This window comes from Apium graveolens, chromosome 8 (assembly GCF_009905375.1).
Source record: "Apium graveolens cultivar Ventura chromosome 8, ASM990537v1, whole genome shotgun sequence".
NCBI classification, from domain to species: Eukaryota; Viridiplantae; Streptophyta; class Magnoliopsida; order Apiales; family Apiaceae; genus Apium; species Apium graveolens.
Genome location: NC_133654.1, coordinates 4,257,442 through 4,282,842, shown reverse-complemented (window position 1 = coordinate 4,282,842; position 25,401 = coordinate 4,257,442). Strand labels below are relative to the sequence as shown.

The 25,401-nt window shown below is 36.2% G+C and overlaps 5 protein-coding genes across 5 annotated transcripts; 2 read left to right on the top strand and 3 right to left on the bottom strand.

Moving 5' to 3' along the window:
• Positions 1-783: 783 nt before the first annotated feature.
• On the bottom strand, positions 784-4,234 carry LOC141678994 (uncharacterized). Its single transcript, XM_074485466.1, has 4 exons — positions 2,926-4,234; positions 2,625-2,843; positions 2,115-2,206; positions 784-1,601 (listed from the first exon to the last, which is right to left on the bottom strand). The coding sequence occupies exons 1-4, from the start codon at positions 4,021-4,023 to the stop codon at positions 938-940; spliced, it is 2,073 nt and encodes a 690-aa protein (XP_074341567.1). The 5' UTR covers positions 4,024-4,234; the 3' UTR covers positions 784-937.
• Positions 4,235-10,356: 6,122 nt separating this feature from the next.
• Positions 10,357-11,648, top strand: LOC141677329 (leucine-rich repeat extensin-like protein 1). Its single transcript, XM_074483210.1, has one exon. It carries the CDS (start codon positions 10,632-10,634, stop codon positions 11,490-11,492), a length of 861 nt encoding a protein of 286 aa, XP_074339311.1. The 5' UTR covers positions 10,357-10,631; the 3' UTR covers positions 11,493-11,648.
• Positions 11,649-14,579: 2,931 nt separating this feature from the next.
• On the top strand, positions 14,580-15,440 carry LOC141679162 (leucine-rich repeat extensin-like protein 1). The gene has a single exon (XM_074485671.1). It carries the CDS (start codon positions 14,580-14,582, stop codon positions 15,438-15,440), a length of 861 nt encoding a protein of 286 aa, XP_074341772.1.
• LOC141677328 (uncharacterized) lies at positions 14,701-18,258 on the bottom strand. Its single transcript, XM_074483209.1, has 4 exons — positions 17,067-18,258; positions 16,766-16,984; positions 16,256-16,347; positions 14,701-15,742 (listed from the first exon to the last, which is right to left on the bottom strand). The coding sequence occupies exons 1-4, from the start codon at positions 18,162-18,164 to the stop codon at positions 15,451-15,453; spliced, it is 1,701 nt and encodes a 566-aa protein (XP_074339310.1). The 5' UTR covers positions 18,165-18,258; the 3' UTR covers positions 14,701-15,450.
• A 1,954-nt stretch (positions 18,259-20,212) lies between these two features.
• LOC141678338 (syntaxin-32) lies at positions 20,213-25,289 on the bottom strand. The gene is made up of 5 exons (XM_074484627.1): positions 24,801-25,289; positions 23,011-23,261; positions 22,699-22,868; positions 21,492-21,692; positions 20,213-20,884 (listed from the first exon to the last, which is right to left on the bottom strand). Exons 1-5 carry the CDS (start codon positions 25,039-25,041, stop codon positions 20,725-20,727), a joined length of 1,023 nt encoding a protein of 340 aa, XP_074340728.1. The 5' UTR covers positions 25,042-25,289; the 3' UTR covers positions 20,213-20,724.
• Between the last annotated feature and the right edge of the window lie 112 nt (positions 25,290-25,401).

Genomic DNA, 25,401 nt, shown 5'->3' with positions numbered 1-25,401 from the left:
ATTCATGTGGTTATAAATTGTTATTATTAAATAATCAAGTAGTAATAAATATACGTAATAATGAGACATAATACTTAATACATACATATAAATTAGTGGTAATTAATGCATGCATATTAAATTAAAATAATTATTAACATACAATTATGAGGGGCAATTCAGTAATTTTAATATGATTAAATTGTCTCATCCAACCCCCTATTTGCTCTATTATATATATAATAGATTAGACTAATATACACACATATACAATTTCAAATGCACGCATAATTAATTAGTTTTATTCTCTCAAATTTCAAAACTCCCGATCTCATTTTTCTCTCCTTCTTTGTGCATGTTACATGCGATTTTTAATCAGGTTTCATTTGTTACATATTCCATGTATTTAGCTTACTAAAAGATTTATATGATTGGTAGAATCATCACAAATCTTCGTGAATATTTGTAATAAATCAATCAATATCTTTTGAAATTTTAGTAAGAAAAAATCTAGGTTAACAATTTTTTTTTATTTACATGCTTTCTTGAAAACATGTGTTTATTTCTAAAGTTAAACTGAATTTCCGGATAGGCAGATTCTAAGCGTAATCCCATTGTCGAAACGACGCTCATATAGTTCTTGTTTGTTAAATGTGAAGACTAATAAATCAAGATGTAATCTTTACATTCTTCTGAAGTATTCTGATTGTTAAGAAAATATAAGAATCTTTTAAAAAAAAGAAAAAAAGAAAATGAGAATATTTGTTCACTATAGTAGGGTATAAATCACACAAGACCTGAAAATAAAACAATTGAACTGAAGCAATCTTTCCATTGTGAGAGAACAGAACATACTGAAATTCAAAGGACATTGATTAAGTTTTACAATTGCAGACATTATAGGATAAAGACTGTCCAGGTTCTTTTCATTCAATGTAAATAATCAAGACATTTGAGATCAAGATGAGGCGATTTGCATGTCAGCGGTTGTTCCAACATGTTGGATCACAAAGCCATAGATCTTCCGCTTAAGTCGCTCAATCTTCTGCGTTAGCAAGTCATCCCTTTTCAACACTACACGATCTAACCATTCATTAACTCGCTTCAGCTGCGATAAGATTGCTGCTATGGGGCTGCCATTGAGACCTCCAGTAGTGTTACCAGACTTTCCAAATACCTGGAAACCAGCATCTATGGACTCCTCAACAAAACGTATGAACCACATCTGCATATCTTTCTGTAATTTTGTTCCAAGTTCTGCAGTTTCTTTCATCCCATATCCCCTTATCCATGCATCAGCAGTTGTTGGAGATTGGTTCTTGTTAGGTGCATTAAGAGATTGGTTCTTTGAGGAACTTCTCTGCAATGTTGTTGGAGCCTCGATATTCTGGTTAGTTAGGAGGGAAACAACCTCAAGATCAGTGGCTAGTGCAGCTTCTACCCAAAGGGAGAATTTTGATTGGCTTGATGAGATGTTAGCAGTTGAGCTCGACTTGTGGCTTGTAAACACAGATTCAGCAACTCCTGCAGATTTTGCAACATCACTGTATATAGACATGAATCCGTCGATTGTGGGTAAAGGATTTCCAGCTTTAGATGTTGAACAAAGATGTGAAAACATGCTGCATAACATCATCCAAAATCAGTCAACATCAGAAGCTTCACATTGAAGTCAAAATTAGACATTGCATTTCCACAATTATCAATAAACCAGATCAGCTGAAATCCATTAATTGCATTTCAACACTCATTTCATATCGCTCGCAGAAATTATTAACTTTAATCTATATAACTGCAGAATATTAATCAACAACATAGCATCATCTGAACACTAATAACAATAACTATCGAATACAACTACTCGAGAACACTTGTAGAAGTATTACTTTCAATTTTCACAACTACATAAATTCAATCAACATCATTTTTTGGTTGCACTATCAAGAATTACTGTTGAATACAATTATCTAAGATCACTTGCAAAAATTACTATCTTCGGTATTCATGATTACAAGTTACAACAATAAATCGTCATCATCATCGCACGAATAAGAATTACCATTGAATATCTAGCTCATAGATTGTAAACACAGAATCCCACTTTTCATTCTACTCAAGAATGGGCATATTGTTACCTTAAACTCCTCAGAATAGACTCCGTAGCAACAGCTTCCTGCAAAGCTTCAGCTGCAGCTGTTGTAGCGACAATCTTCCTTTGCATAGCTTCCTGCAAGTGGTAAGTATTTCAATTCCAATTCCAGGCTTAAAGCGATAGGTCTAGCTTATAAATACTCATATCATTATAATGTACTGATCAATCAGTTTAAACCATGGAGGGTTAAAAATCCAGAACTAACTACATAAAGGAAATATCTTTCTAGTTTTCACAAGTTTGGATCTTGGTTTAACTGTATACTCACATAACAAGATGTATAATTGTTGTACCAACATTTAATATGCAAATTCTATATATGCATTATCATACGCTTATGTTTATTATCTTCTTACTAGAGATAGGAAGAGCAGATACATTTTGTATATCTCAAAAAAATGCACAATTACTAAAGAACTACACAATTCAACTATAGGTATATATTTCGTTTAATCAAGCTCTCATTACTTAAATGTTCACAAATCTACCATACCTTCCCAAGCTTTGCTAGCTCTGACGAGATTGAATCCAGCGGAACACTGCCATCAGTCCATTTCTTTTCATGAACCACAATTACAGGAGCTACATTGCTTGATTTCTCGGTCACAAACGAACCCTCTCCCAGGTTAGGGTTTGAATTTTGTAACCCGGATGACTCATCTTGATTGTGTTGTGTAATACTTACATCACTTAAGCGCCTAGAAATAGCCTCCTGAAACATTATCAAATGCACAAGATTACAACGTAATCCATATCACAAAAGGCCTAAACACAACATTAAACAAACACACTACCTGAGTTCGCAAAATAGCTTGGAAATCCGGCTTACTTCTAAAACCCCCCTTTTCTTTCTGCTCTCCTGAACCCGTCCCTGCTCCTGGAGACTCATCCCAATTCTTCCTATTCCCCTTCGAAGACCCAACAAGCGCCTCAGACACCTTCGAAATCCCCGCAGCAATATTCGCCAATTTCTTCTTCCCACTCGAATCACCCTTAACTCCATTCGACAACCTCCTCCCAGGCGACAACGACATTCTCCTAGTACTCGGAGACGCCTGTTTCCTCCCATTAGGCGAAGGCTGTCTATACCTCGAAGGCACAATTATCGCAGGCTCCTTAGCCGTCTTCCTATTATCATCCTTCGCAGCCACTAAACTCGGAACCACACATTTCGATGGCACAGGCGAAGACGGCCTCTTCATTTTCCCCGCAGGAGAAGGATCTCGCTTCAATTTCCCCGCAGGAGAAGGATCTCGTACCGGTTCAATCACCGCTCCAATACTCTTCTTCCGAGCAGCAGGAGACGAAAACCTCTGAGGCTGTGGCACCTTATTCACAACCTTCACATTACCCCCCTCAGAATCTTCGCTATCTTTCTTAACTTGTCGATTTCTCAATTCCCTAACATTCTCATCCTTCTTAACAATTTCAGGCCTTTTCGATACCAAACCAGTACTAATCGGATCATGACCTAAATCCGTATCCGAAACAGGCTGAATTACAAATTCTCGAGAATTTATCGACAATTTCACCCTAAGTTGTTCAGGACTTCCGACAAACGGGTGGCGTCCAGCAATAGGCCGGACGCCAGTTGCCCGAGGGACCGGGGAATCGAACTCGAGTCTATCGATATAAACAAACTGACCGATTTGTAAGCGATTAGTGAGGATCAAATCGGTGTCTTTTTCCGATAACGAGACGTAAGTGGAGTTAATTGAGTCGGAGAGAGATAGGAAAAAGCCGTGATTAGGCCAGAGATCGGTCGAGCCAGCGAGTGCTGGCACGATGCCGATGAGTTGGAGGATCGGGGAGCGGTGGTCACCGGTGACTCGAGTAGTTGAGTTCATTGTTTGGAGGAGTTTTAGGAGGATGCCTGGTGTTAGAGTTGCCATTGAGAGAGAGAGGGAGAGAGAGAGAGAGAGAGAGAGAGAGAGAGAGAGAGAGAGAGAGAGAGAGGGAGTGAGAGAGAGAGAGTACTTTGTTGAAGGTAATTTGAGAGAGGGAGAGTGAGAGAGATATGAGAGAGAGAGAGAGATTTGAACGAGAGAGACGAGGCCGTTACAAGTTACATCAAATGAAATTTGTTGTGATCTAGGGGGAATTTGAAATGGACGGTGAAGATGAGATCTAGGTGAGTATTTGAATTTGAAGATGTAACGGCAGGCAGCTCTCATATGATTGACTAATTTTTGCGAGATTTTTTTTGGGGAACTCGGTAAATAGAAGGACACGTGCCTACTAGATTTATGGGCTTTTTTTCTTTCGGGTTTTCTAATGGGTGCCGAGGGCACACAATAACCATGAGTTTGGTGCATTTTAATTGGTTCTCTAGTCATAAATATTGATAAAGCCCATGAAAATGTACCAAACTCATAAAATTTATTGCTCATTAAAAAGACCGTCTTTCTTTTATGTCCGATTTTAAAAACGCATTAATAGAAATATCCCATTTTAACATTATTTATAAATATGTCCCAAATATAAATTTTCTTAGTAATTTTACATTAACTATAATTAATTTTACTATTTCACTTTTTTTATTGACAAATTCAACTTTTTTTTTTGAAAAAACAAATTCAACATTTTGAATCACACCAATTCTTACGCTTAACTTGTTAAGTACTATTAATATACATAAACAATTTCATAAAAAAATTGATATTAACCACACAAAATTTTACTCAAGAATATACAATATTTTCCTAATATAATTGTAAATACATGAACTATCTCCTAATATTTTCCTAATATAATTGACAATCTCCTGAACTAGCATGACAATCGGTATGACTATCTCCTTAACTAGCATGACAATCAGTATGACTATCTCCTGAACTAGCATGACAATCCCATAGCTAGTAGAACTTTCGGTATGACAAACAATTTGAATTAGCATGACTTTCGGTATGACAATCTGATTGTCATACCAGTTCAATTGATTGTCATGCTGAATTAATATTGAATATAAATTCAAAATCAATTCTGAAAATTCATAATATTAATTCAGAATTAATTAATCAATTAATTCAATTAATAAATAAATTAATCTTTGCAGATATAATTTATTTTCTTAATTAAACTATACGACTTAATTAATTAATAGAGAATTAATACTACTCTATCAACCACTCTTTTGAATATCTTCTGAAAATCACTGAAAATTATGAATCAATTCCACCACTTCAATGTTGACACTCGATGTATTGTCTGGTTCATGAGTGACTAACTTCCGTGATGTTTCTTCATATCTTGACTATGATAACTTGATTTTCTTCAGATTAAATCCCTATAACTATTTGATACCCTGACAAAATCTCTGTTACTTGATTAAATCCACAATCTTGATTTATATCACTGAGGCTTGATCAATTTCTTGAACTTCTTCCAGTGAAGTAATTCCTCAAGACTGTAGATGAACCTTGTTTTTGAATCCTTTGACAGATGTTACTTTGATAGATCTCTTTGACGATAGAACCACAATTTACTTGTTACATTGTTATTTGAGTTGAGTTAAATCCTCGAATAAACAAATAGGTTATGACATATGCCTTTCAAATACTTGTATTGAAGGCGTGTTACGTCGCGACTGCCCTATCTGCTTTGAGGTACATATAGTTGTTTTGTCTTTTCATAAAATTCAAATTTGTATACAGTCATTGCTTTCGATATTGTTGGATAAATTAAATTTGAACCTAAATTTTGCAGCATCTATATGAGACACCAGGACATTTTTCAGGTCTGCCGTGTGGCCATATCATTCACCATCTTTGTTTTTAGAAGCTGAAACAGTAAGTTCATATCCTGTACCTTTAAATGTACATCTATAGTGTGACTTGGAACTGGTATCCTGGTACTAATTTGGACTATATACCAGAAATACTTGCCCTATTTGCTACAAGACATTTGCTGACATGTCTGGGATAAATACAACTTGGAGATTGCAGCTACACCGATTTCTCGGCATCTTCAAAACAAATTGGTAATTCCATTATCCCTTTGTAGCTTTGCATTCCCGGATGGTAATTTCACATATGTAATAGATGTATTAGAAAATTTTATAGCAATCATTTATCATAAGACTGTTACAGGGTTTAGATCTTTATCAATCAATAGTGAGTTTAAACAACTATGTGGTAGACTGATTCTTAAATTTCCAAAAACAAATTTTTTATGGCTTCTGTGTCAAGATGGATGATTTACATGTTCCTGAGAACAGTGTCTCTCCGCGACTAGCTCCATATATCACACGCACACGCATATATATATACATATACACATATATATATATATATATATGTCATAATTATAAATAAGTTGCAGGTTTATACTATAGGCATAATACAAACTGTGACTTAAGCTCTTTATAGATAAGCAGCTACTTTTCGTCTTTTTTGGCTGGAAATTGAAGATAACTTATTTTTGCAGATTGAGATCATTTGCAATGATTGGAGCTCCATCTCAGTAGTTAAGTTCCATGCAGCTGGTCATTATTGTCCCCATTGCCACTCTTACAAACCTTTCACAGAACACTTGTGAGGAGAAGTCCATTCTTTTCGTCGGATTATCAAAAAAATTATTATGACAACTGTGGACGAATTGCTCTATGTTGTTGTATCTGAAAGTGATATTGTTACTACCCAACACAGCGTAAGTGGGGCAATAATCTCTTTAAGAATAGTCTAGACTTCTCGAAGTTTAGGCGCCTCATTTGTTCATAGTTTTTCAGATTTGTTAAAATTTCTGCTAGAGCTAATTATTCTATCCACTGTTTGTCAATTCAGTTACCGATTTATCTTATTATTTGCCTTCGTGTTTTGTTTCGTTATTTGATTATTTGTCTGTTTTTGTTAATCCTGATTATATAAATGTCTTATTATTGCGCGTAGTGTTAAATAGTTACCCAACACGTACTTGGAGATGGGTATTCACCTTTTTTAAAATATAATAAAGGATACACATTTAATTAATGTGTATTGACTTTTATCTTTTAGTACTGTTTGAAAAGGAGCAGGTATAAAATGCGTATATTTTATTTTTTTGAATTGAAGACACATGTCTGAAATATGTATTCATTGTGTATTTTGGGCGGAATGTACGGTTAATTAACATTTTGGGCAGTTAAAATTGTAAAGTTGTGTATTTGAGTATTTTTTCGAAAAACTCGTACCATTAAGCAAAATAAATTTCCATAAAACTGAAATGTGAAATGCCAAATATGGAACCACTTTGAAATCGTGAGAATGACGGGCAAGAAATTTTAAGTATTGCCTAGTACTACTGCGTGATTTTCATGAGAGATTTAACGGTCAAATACTCATTTGACCGGATTTTTCATGAAAATATCTTGTACCATCAACGTATATTTTTACATTAAATATATTTCACAATTTTAGACTCCGTTCATTTGCCGAAAAATAATTTAACTTTGAAAAATATTTTTTCAAGAATATTTTTTCAGAAGAAACTGCGCACAACTCTTTTCTTCACATTTCAGATGTGCGACCGACTATTTAAAATCAAAATTCGTCCATCAGAAAAATGTAATGTAATTCGAGGTCTGTATTCCTGATGGTGCTCTGTAAAAATTTTGGGCCAATGTTTTTTAAACTGTTTTGGGCCTTTGGACCAATTTTGTACTCATACTATGGGCCTGAAACTTCTAGTTATTCTATGACCTATGTTTCAAACTTTCAGTAATGCTATTTGTCTTTCCTTTTCAAGAATAAAAGAAGCCCTGTCACATAGTGTGCAATAATTATTAAAATTGGATAGCTTGTTTACGTGATTATCCTGTATCGATGTTACAATTTTATGTATCAGAACATGGTGTGCTGACAGCATAATTTGGGGGCCCCGCATGAATTTAGAAGCAAAATTTTTAATTCAATCGTATCGATTCTTTTTGAAATTTCGAAAGGAGGCAGTACATATACAACCTATTATAAATATAGGTCGTTTTTTCAAAAAAAATATTGTTAAATCGATTAAAAATATTTGATAGTTTTGTTAAATCTTTGATAAATTGTTTTTTTTATCAAAAATCGTTCAATAAATTATTAATTAATACCTTAATCAAATAATTTTGATTTCTGAATTATGTAACCATATCAAGTACATAGGTAAGAATCGAAAGTAAAAATGTTTAAACTTTTTGTATTCCCTATTTTTTTCTTTTCAGCATGTCTACTAAATTTGTATGCAAGAGGGGGGAGGGGGAGGGGGGGGGGGGTTCATCCTATCTGTAAACGAGTTGCTTAGAATTGAATTGAGCTGTACACACAATGTGCTGTTATAAATATCTGAGTTTTTTTATTATGTATTATGTATCTGTGGCTCTGTGCATTGAACAATATCAGATGGTGTTATTTAGCTTGTCCGGGTGCCATACGTGTATGACAAAATAGAATAAACCAATAATAACTACTTCCTTCGTCTCTCTCAATTGTCAATTCTTATCATTTTTACGAAAATATTTGACACGCATATTAAGATGAATAGAAAATATACTTTAATAATTTAAAAAAAAAATCTTTTTCTGAATAAAAATTTAAACATTCTATTTTTTATTTAGAAAAAGAAATTTTTAGAAAAAAATTATAGAATTATATTTTATATTCATCTTAAAATGTGTGTTGGACACTTTCCAATAACGATAATAATTAGTTGATAATGGATGAAACTTCTTCTATATAGAGGTGTGAAGTGTGAAGTGTGAAGTGTGAAGGTGTAACTACATAAACAGAAGCCATCATAATAGTAGCAAAATTACAGAGGCAAACAGAGGATGGTATGTGTACGTATTTGTACCAAAAAGGTAGTAGTAGAAAACAAGGAAAGTTAAGTGGACACGACCACGCCTTGTAACAATTACGCGTCTCCATACTCTTACCTTTTTTCTCCAACCTCATCTTTCAATAATCTTTTTACTTAATAAACTTAAACAAACAGAGCTGTGCGCAGCTAAGTACCTAACGACCAGTACTTTCATTTTAGGTCACTATTAAGTATTACTAACTTTCTCTGAGACCCGGAGAACAATAAAACAGCCAACGGAAGAAGATACTAAAGCATGACAAGCATATGATATTTGCAGCAAGAATAATGATGCAAATAAATAGCAAGTATGTAACACAAGTGCAATTTGTTATATTTTTCTCTCACTTTAGTTGGAGTGGGCTAGATAGATAGACAATACTTGCAAGAAGAATAGATTCTTGAATAGAAAAGGTCTTCATGTATCGTGCAGACAGTATAATTGTGGGACACTTAGTTTATTTATGTGGGAAGCATGCAGCCTAAACTACAAAAACATCTTACCCCTCCATCCCATGTCTTTTTATCAATTTCACATTTCCCCTTTCTCACTTGCAACTACTAACCACAAAGATCTACTCCCCCCTCTCATCATTTTTTGGTCCTTCAATAATGTCATCTCATGACCTACCTGGAAATTACACTATTATAATAATTATAATAATAATAATAATATCTCCGTTTTCGGTTCAACTCTTAGCGGGTGCATGTATAATTAATTAACAAAAAATCACCGTTTTCAATACTTTCATAATATACGGAAGTTTTGTGTACTGATACCTAATTACACGACGATTTTGGACCGGGTATACAGATAAGAATACTACTACTAAGCACTAGTGTTATGCTATGCATGTTGTTCTTTACAAGATAATAGTGAATCACAAGAAAAAATGGGTGCCACGAAAAATGAGAAACAGAGACTTGAGCTCACGTCTATTTTTAGGTAAAGTTAGCAACAAGTCAAATTAAGTTTCTTTTTTCCATATAAAAACATATGTATGTTTACATCGTAGGTGGGTTAATTCATGTAATTATATTATCACCAAATTAATCCTTGTTATTTGTATCAACTCCATTTCCATCTCTCTTGCAACGTGCTGGCTTGTCTAACAACTAGTATTTTAAACATAAAAAAACACAGTATACATACACATTTTATAATCATTTGTAATGACGGTGCCTCATGATTAATCTAAATTAATCAAGTGACAAGCAGAATCAGTTGTCCCAACATTACTATATCATACGATACAAGTTTAATATTACATTATTACAGTAACACCGAGTAACACCAAGATCATGCGTACGATAAATCACATGTTCGATTATGTTCTCGAGCTACAATTTAAGACGCCTAACGGTGTGTTGTATGTTTAGGATATAACTATAAATATATAAGCTAGAATGAGTTGAAGGGAGAGAGACATTGATGTGAGGACAGTTGTGCACTGATACCCATTCTCCTCATTCAAAAAACCAGCACATCATCAGGGGTAAAGCAAAGCAAAGCATAAACTGTAGACACCCCCCACCCACATTATTAGGCATTAGCAGTGCTGCTGCTGCTGCACAGCTATTACTATATACTTTATAACTACTGCCATTTTTCAGATTCAATTATTTTATATTACTATTCATCTTTCAATGTTGTAATATATTTCTTCTTCTTTCTTCTTCCCCAGAAATGCCTCCACCTCCTTGGCTTAGATCTTTGTTTCTTACCCTCATACTTTCCACCTTACTGTTTCAGATCTGTTCTGTCACAGCCCAAGAAAATAATAATGATGTTGATGATACTGATGGTGCTAAAGATCTTGTAAACAAGCTCCAGTTTGAAAATCCCAGAATCAGGCAAGCCTACATTGCCCTTCAAGCTTGGAAATCAGCTATTTTTTCCGACCCTTTTAATTTCACAGCAAACTGGAATGGTCCTAATGTTTGTTCTTATGGCGGTGTGTTCTGCACTGCCTCCTTATCGAATCCTTCTATTAGAGTGGTAGCCGGCATTGATCTCAACCATGCAGATATTGCCGGCTACCTGCCCAGTGAGCTCGGTCTTCTCACCGAGCTTGCGGTTTTCCACATTAACTCTAACAGGTTTTGTGGTACTGTCCCCAAGTCTTTCAAGAAGTTGAAGCTTCTTTTTGAGCTTGATCTCAGTAATAATCGGTTTGTTGGAGGCTTCCCGAAGGTTGTGTTGTCGTTGCCTTCGCTTAAGTTTCTGGACCTTCGGTTCAATGAGTTTGAAGGGTCTGTTCCTACAAAGCTTTTTGATAAGCCTCTGGATGCTATTTTCCTGAATGACAACAGGTTCCAGTTTGGAATACCGGAAAATCTTGGTAATTCTCCGGTTTCTGTTTTGGTTTTTGCAAACAATAATTTGGGAGGTTGTATTCCGGGCAGCATTGGCAAGATGGGAAAAACTTTGAATGAGATTATATTGTTGAATGACAATCTTACAGGGTGTTTGCCTAATGAGATTGGAATGTTGAAGAAGTTTGATGTTGAAGAAGTTGACAGTGTTGAAGAAGTTGACAGTGTTTGATACACATATTCTAAAGTGGATGTCCAAACTGAATATGCTCAACATGGCATTCATTAAATTGGGTCATCACAGCTCTTACTAGGCGGACATACTTAGCCATTGTATCATCCCTTGCCTCAAATTCTCCCTTTACCTGGGATATGATCAGCTTCAAGTCTCCACGAACCCTTAAGTTTTTTACTCTAAGTGTTCCAGCTAGGCCGAGACAAGCTATCAGAGCTTCATATTCTGCCTCATTGTTTGTGGTTGGGAAGTCTAGCTTCATGTCATACTTAATCAAGAACCCGCCAGGGCTTTGTAAAACCAATTCTGCTCCACTGGAGTTTGTTTTTGATGCTCCATCAAAATAGAGAACCCAATATTCTTTCTCCTTATCATCCTTCTCTTTGTCCCCATTATCAATTCCCTTGTCTTGAGGTATGGTATCTTCCTGCCCCCCGACTTCTTGGTTGGGTATGGTACATTCCACCACGAAGTCAGCTAGTGTCTGGGCTTATACTTACGATCGAACTCTCCCAGCTCTATTACCCACTTAATCAATCTCCCACTTGTCTTGGGACTGTAAATGATATTTCTCAGGGGCTGATTTGTTAGCACCTCAATCTGATGAGCCTGAAAATAAGGACGCAGCTTTCTCGAAGCCATTACCAAGGCTAAAGCGAATTTCTCAATAGTTGAATAATTTAACTCAGCACCATGCAGAATTTTGCTGACATAGTATACGGGTTTCTGGACTTTCAGTTCCTCCTTAATCAACACCGCGCTCAAGGCACTTTCTAAAACAGCCAAGTACAAGAATAAAACTTCACTCAGAACTGGCTTGGCCAACAACGGGGCCTGGGCCATATACTTCTTTAACTCTTCAAATGCCTTCTGGTTTTCCTCATTCCATACAAAGTCCTTGATGTTCTTTAGTGACTTGAAGAACGATAAACACTTGTCTCCTGACTTGGAGATGAACCGTCCTAGCGCAGCAACCCTTCCTGTGAGCTTCTGAACATCCTTGACGGTTTTTGGTGGTTCCATGTCTAGGATTGCCTTTATTTTGTCGGGGTTAGCCTCTATCCCTCTCTTGGAGACCATCAATCCCAAAAATTTTCCAGATCCTACTCCGAAAGCACATTTTGTAGGATTTAACATCATCTTGTGGTACCTCAGGACCTCAAAAGCTTCCCTCAAATGGGTTATATGATCAGTCTTTCCTAGACTCTTGACTAACATGTCATCAACATAGACTTCCATAGTCTTACCAATAAGATCCTTAAAAAAATTTATTTACCTGCCTTTGATAGGTGGCTCCTGCATTCTTAAGGCCAAATGTCATAACAAGATAACAATAAACACCAAAGTCAGTGACGAATGATACCTTTGGAATGTCATCTTTATGCATCTTGATCTGATTGTATCCGCTAATACCATCCATGAAACTCAATATCTCATGCCCAACAGTGGCATCAATCAAAGTATCAATCCTTGGTAACGGAAAACAGTCTTTAGGGCATGCATCATTCAGATCAGTAAAGTCTATACACATCCTTCACTTTCCATTAGCCTTCTTCACCATTACAGGGTTTGCTAACCATTCCGGAAATTGAATCTCCTCAATGAAACCAGCCTCTAAGAGCTTCTCTACTTCCTGCTTAATAGCTTCTTGTCTTTCTGGGGCAAAGTTTCTTTTCTTTTGTTTCACTGTCTTCCTACTTGGATCCACGTTTAACTTGTGAGTAATCAGCTCTGGGTCTATGCCTGGCATATTAGCTGCTGACCATGCGAACACATCACTATTTTCTTGCAAAACTTTCACCAACTTCCCTCTAAGGGGCTCCTCTAATGTGTCTCCAATGAAAGTCATCCTCTCAGGATTCTTGGGGTCTAAAGGAATCGAAACCAAGTCTTCTGCTGGTTTTCCTATCTTCTCATCATTTTCTCGGACATCCATATCTTCAATAGGAAGAACCTGCCCCCCGACTCCGTCTGCCCTCAAAGAGGCCACGTAACAGCTTCTAGCCATTTTTTGATCTCCTCTCTCCTCTCCAATCCCATTCCGGGTGGGAAACTTCATAACTGAATGGTAGGAAGAGGGGACTGCCTTGAAGGCATGTATCCCTGTTCTCCCCATGATAGCATTATAAGTTGAACTAGCCTTTACCACCATGAAATCCAACATCTGCGTTGCTTGTCTTGGTTCCGTACCTATGGTGGTTGACAATTTGATTATTCCTTCCACATGACATTCTACTCCAGCAAATCCATATATCGGCATGTCGGTTGGTGTCAACTGGGAGTCGTTATACCCCGTCCTTAGAAAGGCGTCGTGGAGCAAGATATCCACAAAAGCACCATTATCCACAAGGACCCTCTTAACCGGGCTATTTCCTATTACTGGTGTTATGACCAGCGGGTCGTCATGAGGAAACTTCACACCCTCTAGGTCAGAATCATCAAAAGCCAATGTTACCTCTGTCCTGGCCCTCTTCGGGGCTTCTCCAACAATATGCATAACCTCTCTAGTATATGCCTTTCTGGAATTTTTGGACAATCCAGTATACATACACATTTTATAATCATTTGTAATGACGGTGCCTCATGATTAATCTAAATTAATCAAGTGACAAGCAGAATCAGTTGTCCCAACATTACTATATCATACGATACAAGTTTAATATTACATTATTACAGTAACACCGAGTAACACCAAGATCATGCGTACGATAAATCACATGTTCGATTATGTTCTCGAGCTACAATTTAAGACGCCTAACGGTGTGTTGTATGTTTAGGATATAACTATAAATATATAAGCTAGAATGAGTTGAAGGGAGAGAGACATTGATGTGAGGACAGTTGTGCACTGATACCCATTCTCCTCATTCAAAAAACCAGCACATCATCAGGGGTAAAGCAAAGCAAAGCATAAACTGTAGACACCCCCCACCCACATTATTAGGCATTAGCAGTGCTGCTGCTGCTGCACAGCTATTACTATATACTTTATAACTACTGCCATTTTTCAGATTCAATTATTTTATATTACTATTCATCTTTCAATGTTGTAATATATTTCTTCTTCTTTCTTCTTCCCCAGAAATGCCTCCACCTCCTTGGCTTAGATCTTTGTTTCTTACCCTCATACTTTCCACCTTACTGTTTCAGATCTGTTCTGTCACAGCCCAAGAAAATAATAATGATGTTGATGATACTGATGGTGCTAAAGATCTTGTAAACAAGCTCCAGTTTGAAAATCCCAGAATCAGGCAAGCCTACATTGCCCTTCAAGCTTGGAAATCAGCTATTTTTTCCGACCCTTTTAATTTCACAGCAAACTGGAATGGTCCTAATGTTTGTTCTTATGGCGGTGTGTTCTGCACTGCCTCCTTATCGAATCCTTCTATTAGAGTGGTAGCCGGCATTGATCTCAACCATGCAGATATTGCCGGCTACCTGCCCAGTGAGCTCGGTCTTCTCACCGAGCTTGCGGTTTTCCACATTAACTCTAACAGGTTTTGTGGTACTGTCCCCAAGTCTTTCAAGAAGTTGAAGCTTCTTTTTGAGCTTGATCTCAGTAATAATCGGTTTGTTGGAGGCTTCCCGAAGGTTGTGTTGTCGTTGCCTTCGCTTAAGTTTCTGGACCTTCGGTTCAATGAGTTTGAAGGGTCTGTTCCTACAAAGCTTTTTGATAAGCCTCTGGATGCTATTTTCCTGAATGACAACAGGTTCCAGTTTGGAATACCGGAAAATCTTGGTAATTCTCCGGTTTCTGTTTTGGTTTTTGCAAACAATAATTTGGGAGGTTGTATTCCGGGCAGCATTGGCAAGATGGGAAAAACTTTGAATGAGATTATATTGTTGAATGACAATCTTACAGGGTGTTTGCCTAATGAGATTGGAATGTTGAAGAAGTTTGATGTTGAAGAAGTTGACAGTGTTGAAGAAGTTGACAGTGTTTGATACACATATTCTAAAGTGGATGTCCAAACTGAATATTATTAAAGTGTGTTGTTGGAGCCTCGATATTCTGGTTAGTTAGGAGGGAAACAACCTCAAGATCAGTGGCTAGTGCAGCTTCTACCCAAAGGGAGAATTTTGATTGGCTTGATGAGATGTTAGCAGTTGAGCTCGACTTGTGGCTTGTAAACACAGATTCAGCAACTCCTGCAGATTTTGCAACATCACTGTATATAGACATGAATCCGTCGATTGTGGGTAAAGGATTTCCAGCTTTAGATGTTGAACAAAGATGTGAAAACATGCTGCATAACATCATCCAAAATCAGTCAACATCAGAAGCTTCACATTGAAGTCAAAATTAGACATTGCATTTCCACAATTATCAATAAACCAGATCAGCTGAAATCCATTAATTGCATTTCAACACTCATTTCATATCGCTCGCAGAAATTATTAACTTTAATCTATATAACTGCAGAATATTAATCAACAACATAGCATCATCTGAACACTAATAACAATAACTATCGAATACAACTACTCGAGAACACTTGTAGAAGTATTACTTTCAATTTTCACAACTACATAAATTCAATCAACATCATTTTTTGGTTGCACTATCAAGAATTACTGTTGAATACAATTATCTAAGATCACTTGCAAAAATTACTATCTTCGGTATTCATGATTACAAGTTACAACAATAAATCGTCATCATCATCGCACGAATAAGAATTACCATTGAATATCTAGCTCATAGATTGTAAACACAGAATCCCACTTTTCATTCTACTCAAGAATGGGCATATTGTTACCTTAAACTCCTCAGAATAGACTCCGTAGCAACAGCTTCCTGCAAAGCTTCAGCTGCAGCTGTTGTAGCGACAATCTTCCTTTGCATAGCTTCCTGCAAGTGGTAAGTATTTCAATTCCAATTCCAGGCTTAAAGCGATAGGTCTAGCTTATAAATACTCATATCATTATAATGTACTGATCAATCAGTTTAAACCATGGAGGGTTAAAAATCCAGAACTAACTACATAAAGGAAATATCTTTCTAGTTTTCACAAGTTTGGATCTTGGTTTAACTGTATACTCACATAACAAGATGTATAATTGTTGTACCAACATTTAATATGCAAATTCTATATATGCATTATCATACGCTTATGTTTATTATCTTCTTACTAGAGATAGGAAGAGCAGATACATTTTGTATATCTCAAAAAAATGCACAATTACTAAAGAACTACACAATTCAACTATAGGTATATATTTCGTTTAATCAAGCTCTCATTACTTAAATGTTCACAAATCTACCATACCTTCCCAAGCTTTGCTAGCTCTGACGAGATTGAATCCAGCGGAACACTGCCATCAGTCCATTTCTTTTCATGAACCACAATTACAGGAGCTACATTGCTTGATTTCTCGGTCACAAACGAACCCTCTCCCAGGTTAGGGTTTGAATTTTGTAACCCGGATGACTCATCTTGATTGTGTTGTGTAATACTTACATCACTTAAGCGCCTAGAAATAGCCTCCTGAAACATTATCAAATGCACAAGATTACAACGTAATCCATATCACAAAAGGCCTAAACACAACATTAAACAAACACACTACCTGAGTTCGCAAAATAGCTTGGAAATCCGGCTTACTTCTAAAACCCCCCTTTTCTTTCTGCTCTCCTGAACCCGTCCCTGCTCCTGGAGACTCATCCCAATTCTTCCTATTCCCCTTCGAAGACCCAACAAGCGCCTCAGACACCTTCGAAATCCCCGCAGCAATATTCGCCAATTTCTTCTTCCCACTCGAATCACCCTTAACTCCATTCGACAACCTCCTCCCAGGCGACAACGACATTCTCCTAGTACTCGGAGACGCCTGTTTCCTCCCATTAGGCGAAGGCTGTCTATACCTCGAAGGCACAATTATCGCAGGCTCCTTAGCCGTCTTCCTATTATCATCCTTCGCAGCCACTAAACTCGGAACCACACATTTCGATGGCACAGGCGAAGACGGCCTCTTCATTTTCCCCGCAGGAGAAGGATCTCGCTTCAATTTCCCCGCAGGAGAAGGATCTCGTACCGGTTCAATCACCGCTCCAATACTCTTCTTCCGAGCAGCAGGAGACGAAAACCTCTGAGGCTGTGGCACCTTATTCACAACCTTCACATTACCCCCCTCAGAATCTTCGCTATCTTTCTTAACTTGTCGATTTCTCAATTCCCTAACATTCTCATCCTTCTTAACAATTTCAGGCCTTTTCGATACCAAACCAGTACTAATCGGATCATGACCTAAATCCGTATCCGAAACAGGCTGAATTACAAATTCTCGAGAATTTATCGACAATTTCACCCTAAGTTGTTCAGGACTTCCGACAAACGGGTGGCGTCCAGCAATAGGCCGGACGCCAGTTGCCCGAGGGACCGGGGAATCGAACTCGAGTCTATCGATATAAACAAACTGACCGATTTGTAAGCGATTAGTGAGGATCAAATCGGTGTCTTTTTCCGATAACGAGACGTAAGTGGAGTTAATTGAGTCGGAGAGAGATAGGAAAAAGCCGTGATTAGGCCAGAGATCGGTCGAGCCAGCGAGTGCTGGCACGATGCCGATGAGTTGGAGGATCGGGGAGCGGTGGTCACCGGTGACTCGAGTAGTTGAGTTCATTGTTTGGAGGAGTTTTAGGAGGATGCCTGGTGTTAGAGTTGCCATTGAGAGAGAGAGGGAGAGAGAGAGAGAGAGAGAGAGAGAGAGAGAGAGGGAGTGAGAGAGAGAGAGTACTTTGTTGAAGGTAATTTGAGAGAGGGAGAGTGAGAGAGATATGAGAGAGAGAGAGAGAGAGAGATTTGAACGAGAGAGACGAGGCCGTTACAAGTTACATCAAATGAAATTTGTTGTGATCTAGGGGGAATTTGAAATGGACGGTGAAGATGAGATCTAGGTGAGTATTTGAATTTGAAGATGTAACGGCAGGCAGCTCTCATATGATTGACTAATTTTTGCGAGATTTTTTTTGGGGAACTCGGTAAATAGAAGGACACGTGCCTACTAGATTTATGGGCTTTTTTTCTTTCGGGTTTTCTAATGGGTGCCGAGGGCACGCAATAACCATGAGTTTGGTGCATTTTAATTGGTTCTCTAGTCATAAATATTGATAAAGCCCATGAAAATGTACCAAACTCATAAAATTTATTGCTCATTAAAAAGACCGTCTTTCTTTTATGTCCGATTTTAAAAACGCATTAATAGAAATATCCCATTTTAACATTATTTATAAATATGTCCCAAATATAAATTTTCTTAGTAATTTTACATTAACTATAATTAATTTTACTATTTCACTTTTTTTATTGACAAATTCAACTTTTTTTTTTGAAAAAACAAATTCAACATTTTGAATCACACCAATTCTTACGCTTAACTTGTTAAGTACTATTAATATACATAAACAATTTCATAAAAAAATTGATATTCACCACACAAAATTTTACTCAAGAATATACAATATTTTCCTAATATAATTGTAAATACATAGCACTCAAACAAAATTAAAATATATATTATTTTTTAAGCTAAAATTTTATTAACACTAAAATACGTATTAAAATTTTTTAAAAAATAAAAAATATATTAATACTAAAGTAAATTTTGATTTTTAAAATAGAAAACATCTATCCACAAGTGATCTTTCCAATGTCAGTAATTTTTTTTTCTCTCTTGGCATTCTAATGACCAAACCAATGTATTACATGGCACATTAACAATTTTATAACAAATGTAACTCAGATATACAACTAGTTAATATCCTAACTCAACAATCATAGAAAACTTATATTATAAGATGACTTTTTTTGCTACAAATAATTTTTAGTGACTCTTAAATTTATTGAAAGTCTCTTCTCACTTTTAAGAACTTTTTTCTCACTTTTAAATAATATTATATTATATATTCATCAAAACAATATATTTTTCTCTTCACTATCTTTTGTCCTCTATGAATTTAACTTTCATTTAATAATAAAAAATTATTTAAAAGTTTATATACAGAGTATTGTTGAAAAATAACACACGAGTAAATATTATATATTAAATTTAGAGTATAGATGAAGAGTCTCTCCAACATGCTCTTAGTATTCATATTTACCATACATAATTTTATGTGAAATGTAGATAATTTGGTCCTATTATTAATAATTGGGTGTGTCTATAAATCAGTATGCACATATCAGCTCTCATTATCGATGCTTACAGCTATTAAAAGTAGTAGTAGGACTGACTTTTTAATTTATTTTTATTATTTTTATTATTTTTTATGTCAAATAGTAATTTAAATTTTTTTTATCAAACATTGGTATAACTGTATACCTCACTTCTTTTACAAGATTTTAAGAATTTAAATCTTGTAATTTGTAAAAGATAAACCGGGGTTGTGAGTGTGTTTAACTAGCAAAAAATGATTAAGCCAAATTACTAACCGAAAATCCATTCAACAAAAATAAAATTACAAGTGGATTACAGCCAAAAACCCTTCATAAGAAGTAAATAAAGTAGAGACCGGAAATGACTATCTTGTGTACCATTATGAATAGCAACTGTTTCCGATTAATAACATATCGAAGATTCTACGACTAAGTTTTACGAAATTGTAGCCCAGGAATTATAATCCCTTGGAACAACTAACTGCAAAAAATTGCTAAAGATTATTTTGAGTCCCAAAAGAATGTGCAAGGGACAAAGGTTTCCTGCCATTTACAGTCATACACAAAAGAAAAAAAGGCGTAAACTTTCATGATGAAAATCTTGCCTCAACCAATACTTGATAGACATTAAACATGAAATTTCTCATAATTTTACAGTGATATATTAAACATCAAAACCAAAAAGGAAAAATATCACCACTTGCATCTTATCTCTGTCTGTATATCAAATTCAAGGAATCCCGTCACCTAGATCGCAAAGCTGAATATACTTGCATTATATTGAAACTGGTCTAGGTGGGGGTGAAAAATGAAGAGATGCGGAGAGGGTAGGAGGGACTAGGGAAGGAGAGGAGCGAATAGCTGTGAAGCTGGTGCAAGGATGAGGACCTTGCAACTACAAAATCCCGTCTGAATGAAAGAAATCTTACTAATTGATTGATGGGTGTCAAGCCTGTCCCCGAGAGCACATTATCGTATGAATGTAAATACAGGGCATCCTCTGCCTCTAAAGTTCCAGAAACAAGGGTCAAGTGATGCTCTTACGTTTATATTTAAAAAATTTGAAGGCACTATCAAGCAACAAAGAATAGGAAAATCATGAGGAATACAATCAGTACAAAGAAAATCTTGATCATCAGCCATCTGTTGGATGAAATGCTGTTCAGGTATCTGACCAATTGCCCCTGTGCACCCTCTACATTTGCCAAAGTATCCTCCATGTTCTCGTCAATCCTGTCAGCAACAAAAAGTTTTAAGAGAAATTAGCAGTTGCAACTTCTTTGATTTTAAATGTATAGAGGGGGTCATTATAGGTCTTGCTGGCTACCCACGTACATTTTTAGATTAAAACTTGTTCCAAAATTACACAACTCAACTGACATTAACAGGATTTTACCCGGGCTCGGGTATGGGTGTCGGACACAGGTTCGTATCCAAGTGTCGGACTCTGCAATATTCTGAAAAATTTACATGTTTTTGGCCTAAAATAAGTGTCCAAGTGTCCATACCCATGTCCTAGTGTCGAGTGTCCGACACGGGTACTCGAAGCAAAATGAAGAGTCTGGGTAAGTGGTAACTAAGAACAGGAAAGCCAAGCCTTCCCCTAGTGAAGTAAAAACTGATAGATTATCAGTATTTATTATAATTAGCGTCAAATCATGTAAACTGTTTCTGAACTAAACCTACTACAAATACAAAATCAAAATGATTCCATAGATATCTTCTGTCACAATACACAACTCCAATTAAGAAATGAATAGACTAATTCCATACCATTCATGTATATTCCAATGTATTTTACAACAAAAAAAAACTTAAAAATTTGCAGTAGCAAACCAACCTGATTGCAAGCTCTCCTTGTTGTGAAACCATTGTTGCTAATTGAGTAAAGATGTTGCTCAACTCATGAATAGTTGACTCGACATTCTGAAGAGCTTCAGCCCTGCTGTTCATGTAAGTGTCTTGTAAGGGAACCAATTGCTGTTGCTGTTGATCTTGTTGCTGGTGCAGCAAAGGTTGAGATTCCCCATCTGCCTGCTTCCTGTGGAAGATATTGTAGAAATGCTACGTTTTAGTTAACTAGGTAATTTATTTTATAAATATCATCTCCAATATATAATAAATAGAAGCATGTTTAGACTCTAGATTGGACTCGGAAATTTTGTATGCATATTAAAATAACACAAAGACTTTGTGTTCTGTGTCATGTTTTGGTACATGCAATAATTGTGTCGTGTGCTGTTCATGCAAATGAACAACTAATCCTATAGTACACAATCATAAATATAAATTTTATAATTTAACTGATTAATATTCTATTTACATTATTCTATTAAAAGTTCATTGATTTTATCTACATTTCCCCGGTCATGTTTGGGTTTTAAAAACTCGAAAGAACAGGACACAATTGATAGATTAATGTCGATCTAGGAATAATCTGGGGGAAATAGGTTGCTACAAAAGTGGCAGCACTTCATCAGAGTATCTCAATCATGCCAGGAGCAACACGCATCAATGATCAAATTTTAATGAGTTAGTAAAGTAAAATCTTGTAAAAAAGCAGGAGCACAACTATGCAAAGGTCTATAACTTTCACCCGAGGGACAGCCCCTTTCCTCATACCTCTAATGCAAAACAGATATATTGATCTGCAAGGCTTTTAGCCTAGTGGATAAGCTCTCATCTCAGTAAGAAGAGGTATAGGGAACAGGGTTCAAGCCTCGGCGGAGGAATGTGTGCATGAGCAAATAAATTTCTGTACTTGACAATAACAAAAATAAAAGTACAATATACATGAACGTTGAGTGACATTGCTATGACAGTGACCAGCACATTAAAAAGATCCCAATAATTCCTGATTATGGACCAACTGCTTGTTCTATAATCTAAAATTGACATATTTCTAACAAGATTCGGCTTTAAGATGATTACGAAAAATCTAAGAGTCATGTTGTAATAGACAAAAACACCGAAAATTTATCATCACAAACTATAAACCAGGATCAACAAATCAACCATCAATGTTAATACTACCATATAATTTTTACCTTGGAAATAACTGAGATGATGCAGATCCATTGGCCCAAGGAGGAGGAGAATTTGATGTACCTGCAACTGCTTTGGAAGCCAAGGGCCGCTGGCGAACGAAAGGATTAGCAGCCTCTTTCGAATTAGTTGAAGTAAACAACTGCCTTCTGTTTTCATGAACTTTCAAGTTCTGTGTAAACAAAATTATTGAAGCAATAAATTAGCAAAAAGAAATGACCAAAAGGTAAATATAACACTCTGATGCTTCCTAAGTTAATTTACAACATACACAAAACTAGATCTGTGCTACAGTGCAGTAACAACTGACAAACCTCTGTTCGCATAGTCAGGACTTCTTTGAACTCTTTTGTAGTACTCATCAAGCGATTTTTTAGATTATCAACAACCGTGGTTGAATGTGTTGTTGTGTCAGTTGATATGTTTCCACTATTATTCTGTGAGTTGCAAACGAGTTGCAAGTCAACTACAGCTGAATTCAGAGCAGTAATATCCTGCTTAATGACAGCTGTTAACTCTTGGATCTCCATTGTTGGATCATCAAAAACTGAAGTTCTCTTTGCCACTGCAACGGAAAAGAGAACACCCACAAAAATTACTCCAACATTATATATGTGTAGTGTGTACATAATGTAAAAGCAATTGCCACAATACGTACATGTTTGGCACAGTAAAATAAACACAAGGTAATAATCATGTTTTCCAACTGAGCACAAACACACTAAAAAGTAAATCTTAAGATCACATACATTATAATTGACAAACAGAAAAACACGTCTTTACACAAAGACCTTGTAACAAAACCAAGCACATCCAAGAAAATTCAGTAGGACAGTCCTAATAATGAGCTAAAACCACTATCACTTAGGACTCAATTAGATACAATTAGGATGCTCTGGAGTCATACTATCCTTGTTTTTTTTTGGGGGGGGGAGGCAGGGGGGTTGTGTGGGAGCAAGGACTGTTAGCACTTAGAGATGCACCAAGTGCTTTCAAGCGGCCACCAAGAAATGAATTTTTTGAGTTTGTAGTCATTTTTACATTTCCAACCATCAAGCCTCTGTCACTCTTCCCCAATACCCTTTGTCAAAACACAGATATGTTACTAAACACTTTAATACAACATATTGGCTAAAATTTAAAAGAGACAGACCAACATTTCACGAAATAATGCTTTCAAGAGAGAACTCATTTTTTTCGTCATAAGACTATTAAATATTAAATAGACATATGCTACAACAATCTTCAGATTATAATATTATCCTGTGATTTAAAGCAATTGAAATCTTAAATATACAAGTCATGTCAAAAAAAAATCTTACAAGTTAGATGAATGAATTTCAGTACTAAAACATTTATCAACTCTTCTCTCCTTTTACCTCGATTTCTATTCTCACCAGTAATATAAGCCAGTAATTAGACTACATTTATAGGCAGTGCAGCTACTTTTCAAAGACATCACGTAAAATCACAGTTTCTGAGGTAGGCGCAAATTCTATATTCCTCCCCGCATTAGGCCCGAAGCTTACCAATAGACTAATGTGTCAGGAAAAAAAAATCTTAAACTAAAAAATGTTAAGCACCATCACATACAGCTTTCAAATTCAACCAACAATGAAAAAATAGGCCTAACGCAATCAACCTAACATTTAACATTTCATCTAGTCCAACCATAACGTATTAAAACCAAGATACCAAAATTACGTAAGCATATCACAGATCCACAAACTCAAACTTCTTTAAAATTGCAATCATCCATTTCGATTACTAATAAACAATCAGCTCGATAATTCATCGACTCCTGACAATTTAACAACTAAATATCGAGACCACAAATCCACAAACTCAAGTTCCTAGCAAATATACAATCATTCATTCCAACTTCTAATAAATGATCGCCTCAATAATTCTCCAACTTATCGTAATTCAACAGCTCAATAACAAAACCACGTATCCGCAAACTCAAATTCCGAACAAAAACACGTAAAAAAACCATTAAATTCATCACAATCCACCACAAAACCATCCAAAACCAAACAAATCATCATCATACACAAAAAATTCTACAAAACTACGAAAACACGAAATTTTCGACAAATCTCACATTTAGCCAACTTGGAGAGCTTCTGCGAGGTCTGATGGATCCCAAACCCAATCTTCGAAGCCCGTTTATTAAACTCCGACTGATTCGAAACCGCGGACCGGGTCGGATCCGGGTAAACCCGACCCGATGACGTCGAAGCAACATTAGACGAAGAAGAAACCGATTTCTTCAACCTCTCAGCTATGTTCTCGAACTCTAGAGTCCGATCTCTATACGACGATTGCGCTGTTTTCACAGGCATTATATACAAATATATATAGAGAGAGATAGAGAGAGATAGAGAGAGAGAGAGAGAGAGATGTTTGTGTGTATAATTGTAATTGAATTGTATGTATAGATCCCCAAATTGCTAAAACCCTAGATCTTGTTGATGCAGAAACGTAGATCTGTAAAATTGGTTGTATGTATAGGTGTATGTAATGGTGGAGAGAGAGATAACCGACAAGAGGATTCTAGGTAAATGGCGCATCAAATTGAAATGTTTTGATTAGCTAATTTAGCTGGCACTTCATTTTTATATTCTCAGGCGTTCATGATTTAGAGATTTCGGAGATCGAAATTAATTTATTTAGATATTTATTTATAATTTATCGATTATTTT

Bases quoted from the DNA above. Each gene is read 5' to 3' on its own strand.
- LOC141678994 (XM_074485466.1), bottom strand. From the start codon at position 4,023: ATGGCAACTCTAACACCAGGCATCCTCCTAAAACTCCTCCAAACAATG. The intron at 2,844-2,925 runs GTAGTGTGTTTG...ATAATGTTTCAG, and splicing joins AAGCTATTTTGCGAACTCAG to GAGGCTATTTCTAGGCGCTT. The intron at 2,207-2,624 runs GTATGGTAGATT...TACCACTTGCAG, and splicing joins AGCTAGCAAAGCTTGGGAAG to GAAGCTATGCAAAGGAAGAT.
- LOC141677329 (XM_074483210.1), top strand. From the start codon at position 10,632: ATGCCTCCACCTCCTTGGCTTAGATCTTTGTTTCTTACCCTCATACTT.
- LOC141679162 (XM_074485671.1), top strand. From the start codon at position 14,580: ATGCCTCCACCTCCTTGGCTTAGATCTTTGTTTCTTACCCTCATACTT.
- LOC141677328 (XM_074483209.1), bottom strand. From the start codon at position 18,164: ATGGCAACTCTAACACCAGGCATCCTCCTAAAACTCCTCCAAACAATG. The intron at 16,985-17,066 runs GTAGTGTGTTTG...ATAATGTTTCAG, and splicing joins AAGCTATTTTGCGAACTCAG to GAGGCTATTTCTAGGCGCTT. The intron at 15,743-16,255 runs GTAACAATATGC...GATGTTATGCAG, and splicing joins TCTATTCTGAGGAGTTTAAG to CATGTTTTCACATCTTTGTT.
- LOC141678338 (XM_074484627.1), bottom strand. From the start codon at position 25,041: ATGCCTGTGAAAACAGCGCAATCGTCGTATAGAGATCGGACTCTAGAG. The intron at 22,869-23,010 runs GTTTGTCAGTTG...TTGTTTACACAG, and splicing joins TCCTGACTATGCGAACAGAG to AACTTGAAAGTTCATGAAAA. The intron at 20,885-21,491 runs GTTGGTTTGCTA...TGTTGCTGACAG, and splicing joins CAAGGAGAGCTTGCAATCAG to GATTGACGAGAACATGGAGG.